A 10641-nucleotide genomic window follows, 5' to 3' on the forward strand; every position below is an offset into this window, starting at 1 on the left:
TATGCTATATTTCGATGTGGAAAAATTCTATCTTTTATATGTAGTATATTTATCACACCTATATTATTTTTCAATGTGGGACATATAAAATACTATGAAATACATCATCTTTAATATGCGCAAATTATATGAAATCTATATATACTATGAATCTAATAATATTATTTTCATAATTTTTTTACCGACATTATTTTATCAAATAAAATATAAAATTTTTTATATAAAAAAAATTAGAAACATCACTTGAATATAAAATAAGAAATACAGGGTATATATTATAATAACTAAAAGATTTTCCAAATATTAACTTAGGTTAGAAATCATTATTGTAGAGACAGTAATACAAACTCTTTTAAGAGCTCTCACTGACAATACTTAAGAGAATCAAAAGATTTTGGGTTAGGACTCTATTTATAATCATCAGATCACCTTGCCTTATGGTAATCTTTCAATGTGGAACAATTCTAATATTTATACATAGTATATTCACCATACTTACAATACTTTTCAATGTAGGACAAATAACATACTAAGTACACCATTTTTTTGGCACCTACTTTGACATCAACCCGATTTAATAATGAGAAAATACAATACAATATAATCTACACTTCAATGATAACATTTTTTTGTCACAATCTAATTATATAATTTTCATACGATATTTTTTGTCAAATGAAATATAAAGTTTTTATATCAAAATTATAAACATCACTTTAATATAATATAGAAAATGTATATATATGGGACAGTTCAATTATTTATACATAATATATTCACAACACCTACATTATTTTTCAATGTGGTACATATAACAGACTAAAAAGTACATATCTTTTATATCAACAAATGTTGGGTTAATACTTAAGTTTCAAGGATGCCTCCTATTTATATTTATAAAATCACCCTATCGTATAATTTTATTTCAATGTGAGATACATAATTTAATTATTTAGACGTAATATGTTAATCATGCCGACATTATTTTTCATTATGAAAAATATACCATACCAAGAAATACATGTCTCTTTTTATAAAAACCACTATTGTCTACTATATACATATTATTTTTATTTGAAGATAAAACCACTTAGTCTCGATCATTAGATAAGGACCTCTACATCGTACATATAACGACTCACTAAAGCTCTATTACTGCATTCAGAAGACAACAATTAGTAAAATCTTTAGTTTTGTACTGTGTGAGGAGACTGCCATTAGTAAAACCTTTAGTTTTGTATTTTTTGGTTTTCTTGGTCATGTTCTTAACTCTTTCCCGAATAGTTCCCAACGATTCCACTTTACTTTTTATATCATATCGTAGATAATGATAGAAAATCTTAAGAGCTCTTTAAAACAATATTTATAAGACTCAAAAAAATTTGGGTGGATACATAATTTCCAAATATGCCTCCTATTTATAATCATAGTATCACATCACCTTATACTAATCTTTCGATGTGGGATAATTCTACTATTTATATTAGTGTATTCACCACACCTACTTATTTTCCAATGTGGGACAAAATATACTAAAAAGTACATAATTTTACGTATTAAGAAGTACACTATCTTTAATATGTGCAAATATTATGAAATCTATACTCTAATGATATCATTTTTTAATACAAAGCTAATTATATTATTTTCATAATTTTTTTAACGATATTTTTTTGCCAAATAAAATGTAAAAGTTTGATATAAAAATTGGAAATATAACTTGAATATAATTTAGGAAATAAACAAATTATAATAATTAAAAGATTTTTCACTTTATTTTTTACATAAAAAATTATACTTTCCTAAATAGATTTTTGATGATGTGAACGCTCTCAAATCGCTTGAAAAAACTCTCTTATATATATTTTTTTCCAAATGAAATGTAAATGTTTGATATAAAAATTGGAAATATAACTTGAATATAATTTAGGAAATAACCAAATTATAATAATTAAAAGATTTTTCACTTTATTTTTTACATAAAAAATTATACTTTCCAAAATAGATTTTTGATGATGTGAACGCTCTCAAATCGCTTGAAAAAACTCTTATATATATATATATATATATATATATATATATATATATATATATATATATATTGCATCAAGTGAGTCTAGGTATCTTAGGTGAGTCTAGCATTTTAATCTCATCCATTAGATCTACTCCTAATCAACGGCTGAGATTAAATCTCAAAAATTATAATTAGACTATATAAGGCTCGGATTTCATTTGCTAACCTTACAATTTGTTTGACTTTCTCTCTCTTCATTCACACTTTTTCTCTCTCTACGAATTTCCCTCTGTTTTTCTTCGTTCTCGCATAAAACAAATCCAGCAAAAAAATATACAGAAATAATTTTACTTTTCAATTCATCATTCAATTATTTCTACGAGTTCAATCGTTCTCGAGTTTTTGCTTGATGGTTGATACTCCTATGGATGCCGATTCTCATCGAAAATAGTTTGCGCGCAGTAATCACTTTGCTGTTTTTGCTTTATCCTTTTCTTTGATTATAATCGTTATTGTTTTTCCTGTCAAATTTGATTAGAATCGTTGTTTTCTCTCTTGAATTTGCAATTTCGCTTTATCCTTTGCTTTCATGATAATCGTTGTTGTTTTCCGTCATATTCGATCGAATTTGATTATAATCTATGTTTTTGCTGCAAATTCGCTTTTTTCTTTGCTTTGCTTCTAATCGTCCTAGTTTTCTCCGTCAAATTAGATCGGATTTGATTATAATCGTTGTTTTCTTTCTTGAATTTGCAATTTCGCTTTATCCTTTGCTTTCATTATCATCGGTGTTGTTCTCCGTCAAATTCGATCGAATTTGATTTGTAATCGTGTTTCTCTGCAAATTTGCTTTATTCTTTCCGTAGATTAAAATCGTCCTTGGTTTTCCCGTTGAAATTAGCAATACGCTACTACGCTGATATTAATTTTGCAAAACATTTTCAATACTCCTTTGCTTTTGAGCTCTTCTCTCTGCTCCACCTGTGTGAATATTCCTGTTCTACTGTCAATGCTAATGTCACCACATTGTAGCAGACTCACTGTTACTGTAACATTCATTAGTTGCTTTATCGTTACATTCCGTCAATTTTGATTATATTTGTCTTTATTCTGTTGCTTTTCAGTTTTTAAGGTTAATCGATTTTATGTTTGCTTCAATTTTAATGAAATTCGTTCACTTCTACTTCAATTTACGGTCTGCTTTCCTTTGATTATACTCGTATTTGCTTTTGTCTTAAATATTAGGTCAAATATCCTTGTATTTGTTGATTTTCGCGTTCAAATTCGGTCAAATTTTATTATATTTGACCTCTTTTCCTGTTTTGTATATTCTGTCCCATTGTCGTATATTCTTTCTGCTTTGTCAATGCTTACAGGCTCAGCTTGTTACAATATCAATGTTACTGTAACACAATCACATATATTCATTTTCCATTTCACATATAACATATGTTGTACCACTTCTGGATGTCCTCTTTAATTACTGTAACAATGTTACTCTTTGTAATACTACCGTTGTATTTCAGGTCACTAATACTCGTATTTTCCTTTTTGTATTACAGACTCAAGTACTGTCACTCAACCCCATTCTACGCCAATTGTCCAAGAGCAACCCAATCCTCAACCAAATAATCAGCTTGTTCTGTCTCACACGCCTAATGGAGGTGAGCGCTGAATGCGTGTGGTTGAGCACAAGTTTAGACCTACCATTGGTGCAGTTTTCGCCTCTCTTGAGGCTGGAATCAAGTTCTACGAGGTTTATGCTCGGGCATGCGGATTTACCCCTCGGAAGCACAGTACGAAAACACTACGAGGTGGTGTTGCACACCAAAAATTCGTAGTCTGCAACCGTCAAGGGTTCAGGGAATCTAAACCGAAACAGCGTCCCAGAACCAAGGATGATGAGAATATGGGTGATGGTTCGTCCACAGCTATTACAGTTACACGGCGAGTTAAAATCACAAGAATTGGATGCCGAGCGTACGTCGGATTTGCCCTTCTACATGGCCTTGATGGCCCAGCTATGATTGACGAGTTTTCTGAAGTCCACAATCATCGTTTCACGATCCCTTGATATGTTCCAGAAGACGCTTATCTTGGACAACTCCAAGTTGAATATTGGCGCTGGATTGACCTTTAGACAGGTTAAGGAACTTGTCAATGGGTATGAAAATATCGATGCTACATTGATAGATTTTAAGAACTTTCAAAGAGATATCAAGTGCTACATTGGGTTAAGAGATGCTGACCTTTTCATCGATCGACTCGAGAAACTCAAAGCGACCCAACCCCAGTTCTACTTCGCCTATGATGTTGATCCGCAAAACCATCTAACAAAGTTCTTTTGGGCTGATGCTACATGTATTAGACACTACTCATTCTTTGGGGATGCTGTTAGCTTCGACCCTACTTACGGAACCAACAAGTATGATATGGTTTTTACACCATTCACAGGTGTTAATCACCACAGAAAGTCGGTGTTGTTTGCCGGTTGTCTCCTGTTACACGAGGATGACATCTCCTTCCAATGGACCTTTCAGCATTTCTTGACTGCCATGGGACAAAAAGAGCCGCAGTTCATGATCACGGATCAATGCCCTGGCATAAAGAAGGTAATAGTGTGACAATGTTATTGTAACAGACTTACTTAAGATTATTGTACCACAACTTTCTGCCTCCAACTACCACTGTTCCATCTCTTCCTCTTTTACACGGTTATTCAATAACAATGTTACTGTAACTAAATTACTAACATATAATTTACTCACTTGCTCTTTCCCTATCACTGGTCAATATCATGTTCGACTTTTTGTTTCATTATGCCCGGCATACAACAGGCTTTAAGATTTGTTTTCAAGACTGCTAGGCATCGTTATTGTATGTGGCATATTACACAAAAGATCACGGACAAAGTTGGTTCAGCACTCTGCAGAGACACGGACTTCCTTGCTCGCTTCAACGCTGTTGTTTGGGACCCTGATATGGAGCCGTCGGAGTTCGAAGAGAAGTGGCAGAAGGTCATTTCAGATTTCGAGCTGGAAGATAATGATTGGTTGACTACAATGTTCGACGACAGACACCATTGGATTCCTGCCTACCATCGTGACCTTGCCTTGGGCTGCATATTAAGAACAACACAGCGATCAGAAAGTACAAATTCGTTTTTCAAGCGCTATGAGAATCACTTTGGTACACTGGTCGAATTTTGGATGAGGTAAACAACTCTTTTTCATTCCTTACGATGCCGGGAGCAGTGTATGTTACGGTACCATTGTTTCATTGTTACATAAATAATTTGTTGCCGAATCCTTGTTGCATTAAAACCAGGTTCCAAACTGCTATGGACCAGCAGCGCTATACACGAAGGTGCGATGATTATAACAGCGACCACTCATTCCCTGAGCTTAAGACAGAATTACCTATAGAAAAGCATGGCGCTATTATATACACACATGCCATGTTCAAGGTGTTTCAAGAAGAAGTAATGGCGGCCGATTCATGTGGTGTTGATGACTTTGAGAAGGAGGAGCATGTGCGCATAATTCATATAATCGATGCTGAGACAGACAGAATTTTCAAGGTGAGGTTGGACCTTAGAAGCACAGATGCAGTATGCGAGTGTAAACTGTTCGAAAGAATTGGATTACTCTGCAGGCATATTTTGTGGGTGTACAAGGGCAAATGAATTGGGCGAATACCAAGCAAGTACATTGTAGATTGTTGGCTAAATAACACACACGCAGCGAACATGTTTGATTCGAAAACATTATTACAGTGACAGTTTTGACTTGTTACAGTAATTGTTTTACAGTAACATTGTAACCATAATTTCTTAAAGTAACATTGTCACCATGATAAACAGTAACCTGCTGTTTTACTTCCAGGCTTGATTCGAATGGGAATGTCATTGAGGGTTCATATATGGCTACGTCTGATAACAATCATTTGTGCAACGTATGGTCAGAGTTCCGTCAGATAGTTGGTGTTCTCAAAACTTTACCTGTTGAACACACAGAAGAGTTAGCATCCCTCCTAGTTGAGTTCCGGCAGAAGTTATGTATTGAACCGCTTACAAAAGACGAAGAGATGGAGATCTTTGTTGTTGGGCTGCGCACTCGTCGTCTGAAGTCACTATCCACCCTCCGGAACAAGCACGCAACAAGGGCAATGGAAAAAGATTGAAGTCAGCTAAACAACAGGCCATTGAAAAAGCAGCCAAGCCAAAGAGGCTATGTGCATACTGGAAAGAAAGAGTTACCCACGACAGGAGAACATGCCCTCTTCGCATAGCTGATGTAGCTACTGAGAAAGCATCCAAAAAGAAAAAAGTTTGATACTGTTATGATGTTACAGTAACATTGTGACCTTAGCAATAATTAGTAGGATTTTGTGTTGCTGTGACAATAATATGTCACAGTAAAAATAAAAAGTAGAATTGTGTGTTGCTGTGGCAATAACATGTCACAGTAAAAAGTCATTCGATTTTCCTACATCATAGTTAACATTTTATACAGCACTTACAACATTTTATACAACAATACATATTGTTTTAGAAACATTTTCCGTCCCGTTTTAGGAGCATATTTCCTAAGTTTTACAGTAACAGTATTATACAATTTGTTATACGATTTGTTTTGTTTAAGGAAAAGGGTTTAGGGTTGGATTAGGTGCCTCCGCGAAGCGGTTCCGCCTAATCCAACGCTAAACCCTTTTCCGTCCCGTTTTAGGAGCGTTTTTCCCCAAATTTAAATCCCGTCCACGACAGGGTATCACCCGTCCTTCCCTAGGGTTTAGTTTTGGTTTTTTCTGTAACACTTGTTGTACTACGAACAACCTTTGTTTAAGGAAAAGGGTTTAGGGTTGGATTAGGCGGCTCCGCGAGCGGCTTTCCGCCTAATCCAACCCTAAACCCTTTTCCGTCCCGTTTAGGAGCGTTTTTCCCCAAATTTAAATCCCGTCCACGACGGGGTATCACCCGTCCTTCCCTAGGGTTTAGTTTTGGTTTTCTTGTAACAACCTTTGTTTAAGAAAAGGGTTTAGGGTTGGATTAGGCGGCTCCGCGAAGCGGTGCCGCCTAATCCAACCCTAAACCTTTTTCCGTCCCGTTTTAGGAGCGTTTTTCCCCAAATTTAAATCCCGTCCACGACAGGGTATCACCCGTCCTTCCCTAGGGTTTAGTTTTGGTTTTTTTTACTGTAACAACCTTTGTTTAAGGAAAAGGGTTTAGGGTTGGATTAGGCGGCTCGCGAGCGTGCCGCCTAATCCAACCCTAAACCCTTTTCCGTCCCGTTTTTGGAGCGTTTTTCCCCAAATTTAAATCCCGTCCACGACAGGGTATCACCCATCCTTCCCTAGGGTTTAGTTTTGTTTTTACTGTAACAACCTTTTTTTAAGGAAAAGGGTTTAGGGTTGGATTAGGCGGCTCAGCGAAGCGGTGCCGCCTAATCCAACCCTAAATCCTTTTCCGTCTCGTTTTAGGAGCGTTTTTCCCCAAATTTAAATCTCGTCCACGACAGGGTATCACCCGTCCTTCCTTAGGGTTTAGTTTTGGTTTTCTTTGTAACAACCTTTGTTTAAGGAAAAGGGTTTAGGGTTGGATTAGGCGGCTCCGCAATGCGGTGCCGCCTAATCCAACCCTAAACCCTTATCCGTCCCGTTTAAGGAGCGTTTTTCTCCAAATTTAAATCCCGTCCATGACAGGGTATCACCCGTCCTTCCCTAGGGTTTAGTTTTGGTTTTTTCGCACCACGATTTTTTAAGAAAAAGGGTTTAGGATTGGAATAGGCGGCTCCGCGAAGCGGTGCCGCCTAATCCAACCCTAAACCATTTTCCGTCCCGTTTTAGGAGCGCTTTACCCCAAATTTAAATCCCGTCCACGACAGGGTATCACCCGTCCTTCCCTAGGGTTTAGTTTTGGTTTTACTGTAATAACCTTTGTTTAAGGAAAAGGGTTTAGGGTTGGATTAGGCGGCTCATGAGCGATGCCGCCTAATCCAACCCTAAACCCTTTTCCGTCCCGTTTAGGAGCGTTTTTCCCCAAATTTAAATCTCGTCCACGACAGGGTATCACCCGTCCTTCCCTAGGGTTTAGTTTTGGTTTTTCTGTAACAACCTTTGTTTAAGGAAAAGGGTTTAGGGTTGGATTAGGCGGCTCCGGTGCCGCCTAATCCAACCCTAAACCCTTTTTCGTCCCGTTTTAGGAGCGTTTTTCCCCAAATTTAAATCCCGTCCACGACAGGGTATCAGCCGTCCTTCCCTAGGGTTTAGTTTTGGTTTTACTGTAACAACCTTTGTTTAAGGAAAAGGGTTTAGGGTTGGATTAGGCGGCTCGCGAGCGGTGCCGCCTAATCCAACCCTAAATCCTTTTCCGTCTCGTTTTAGGAGCGTTTTTCCCCAAATTTAAATCTCGTCCACGACAGGGTATCACCCGTCCTTCCTTAGGGTTTAGTTTTGGTTTTACTGTAACAACCTTTGTTTAAGGAAAAGGGTTTAGGGTTGGATTAGGCGGCTCCGCAATGCGGTGCCGCCTAATCCAACCCTAAACCCTTATCCGTCCCGTTTAAGGAGCGTTTTTCTCCAAATTTAAATCCCGTCCATGACAGGGTATCACCCGTCCTTCCCTAGGGTTTAGTTTTGGTTTTTTCGCACCACGATTTTTTAAGAAAAAGGGTTTAGGATTGGAATAGGCGGCTCTCGCAAGCGTGCCGCCTAATCCAACCCTAAACCATTTTCCGTCCCGTTTTAGGAGCGCTTTACCCCAAATTTAAATCCCGTCCACGACAGGGTATCACCCGTCCTTCCCTAGGGTTTAGTTTTGGTTTTACTGTAATAACCTTTGTTTAAGGAAAAGGGTTTAGGGTTGGATTAGGCGGCTCCGCGAAGCAGTGCCGCCTAATCCAACCCTAAACCCTTTTCCGTCCCGTTTTAGGAGCGTTTTTCCCCAAATTTAAATCTCGTCCACGACAGGGTATCACCCGTCCTTCCCTAGGGTTTAGTTTTGGTTTTACTGTAACAACCTTTGTTTAAGGAAAAGGGTTTAGGGTTGGATTAGGCGGCTCCGCGAAGCGGTGCCGCCTAATCCAACCCTAAACCCTTTTTCGTCCCGTTTTAGGAGCGTTTTTCCCCAAATTTAAATCCCGTCCACGACAGGGTATCAGCCGTCCTTCCCTAGGGTTTAGTTTTGGTTTTACTGTAACAACCTTTGTTTAAGGAAAAGGGTTTAGGGTTGGATTAGGCGGCTCGCGAAGCGGTGCCGCCTAATCCAACCCTAAATCTTTTTCCGTCCCGTTTTAGGAACGTTTTTCCCCAAATTTGAATCCCGTCCACGACAGGGTATCACCTGTCCTTCCCTAGGGTTTAGTTTTGGTTTTACTGTAACAACCTTTGTTTAAGGAAAAGGGTTTAGGGTTGGATTAGGCGGCTCAGCGAAGCGGTGCCGCCTAATCCAACCCTAAACCCTTTTCCGTCCCGTTTTTGGAGCGTTTTTCCCCAAATTTTAATCCCGTCCACGAGTGGTATCACCCGTCCTTCCCTAGGGTTTAGTTTTGGTTTTTTGTAACAACCTTTGTTTAAGGAAAAGGTTTTAGGGTTGGATTAGGCGGCTCCGCAAAGCGGTGCCGCCTAATCCAACCCTAAATCCTTTTTCGTCCCGTTTTAGGAGCGTTTTTCCCCAAATTTAAATCCCGTCCACGACAGGATATCAGCCGTCCTTCCCTAGGGTTTAGTTTTGGTTTTTTATTTAACACTTGTTGTACTACGAACAACCTTTGTTTAAGGAAAAGGGTTTAGGGTTGGATTAGGCGCTCTCCGCGGTTCCGCCTAATCCAACCCTAAACCCTTTTCCGTCCCGTTTTAGGAGCGTTTTTCCCCAAATTTAAATCCCGTCCACGACAGGGTATCACCCGTCCTTCCCTAGGGTTTAGTTTTGGTTTTACTTTAACAACCTTTGTTTAAGAAAAGGGTTTAGGGTTGGATTAGGCGGCTCCGCGAAGCGGTGCCGCCTAATCCAACCCTAAACCTTTTTCCGTCCCGTTTTAGGAGCGTTTTTCCCCAAATTTAAATCCCGTCCACGACAGGGTATCACCCGTCCTTCCCTAGGGTTTAGTTTTGGTTTTACTGTAACAACCTTTGTTTAAGGAAAAGGGTTTAGGGTTGGATTAGGCGGCTCCGCGAAGCGGTGCCGCCTAATCCAACCCTAAACCCTTTTCCGTCCCGTTTTTGGAGCGTTTTTCCCCAAATTTAAATCCCGTCCACGACAGGGTATCACCCATCCTTCCCTAGGGTTTAGTTTTGTTTTTACTGTAACAACCTTTGTTTAAGGAAAAGGGTTTAGGGTTGGATTAGGCGGCTCCGCAAAGCGGTGCCGCCTAATCCAACCCTAAATCCTTTTCCGTCTCGTTTTAGGAGCGTTTTTCCCCAAATTTAAATCTCGTCCACGACAGGGTATCACCCGTCCTTCCTTAGGGTTTAGTTTTGGTTTTACTGTAACAACCTTTGTTTAAGGAAAAGGGTTTAGGGTTGGATTAGGCGGCTCCGCAATGCGGTGCCGCCTAATCCAACCCTAAACCCTTTTCCGTCCCGTTTAAGGAGCGTTTTTCTCCAAATTTAAATCCCGTCCATGACAGGGT

At 38.7% G+C, this 10641-nt stretch overlaps 2 protein-coding genes across 2 annotated transcripts; both read left to right on the forward strand.

The window, feature by feature from the left end:
* The first annotated feature begins 3689 nt into the window (after positions 1-3689).
* Positions 3690-4088, forward strand: LOC141613408 (protein FAR1-RELATED SEQUENCE 5-like). The gene has a single exon (XM_074432141.1). It carries the CDS (start codon positions 3690-3692, stop codon positions 4086-4088), a length of 399 nt encoding a protein of 132 aa, XP_074288242.1.
* A 1-nt stretch (position 4089) lies between these two features.
* LOC141613409 (protein FAR1-RELATED SEQUENCE 3-like) lies at positions 4090-4638 on the forward strand. The gene has a single exon (XM_074432142.1). The coding sequence runs from the start codon at positions 4090-4092 to the stop codon at positions 4636-4638; it is 549 nt and encodes a 182-aa protein (XP_074288243.1).
* The last annotated feature ends 6003 nt before the right edge of the window (positions 4639-10641 follow it).

The sequence above is a fragment of the Silene latifolia genome, chromosome 11 (assembly GCF_048544455.1).
Source record: "Silene latifolia isolate original U9 population chromosome 11, ASM4854445v1, whole genome shotgun sequence".
NCBI lineage: Eukaryota > Viridiplantae > Streptophyta > Magnoliopsida > Caryophyllales > Caryophyllaceae > Silene > Silene latifolia.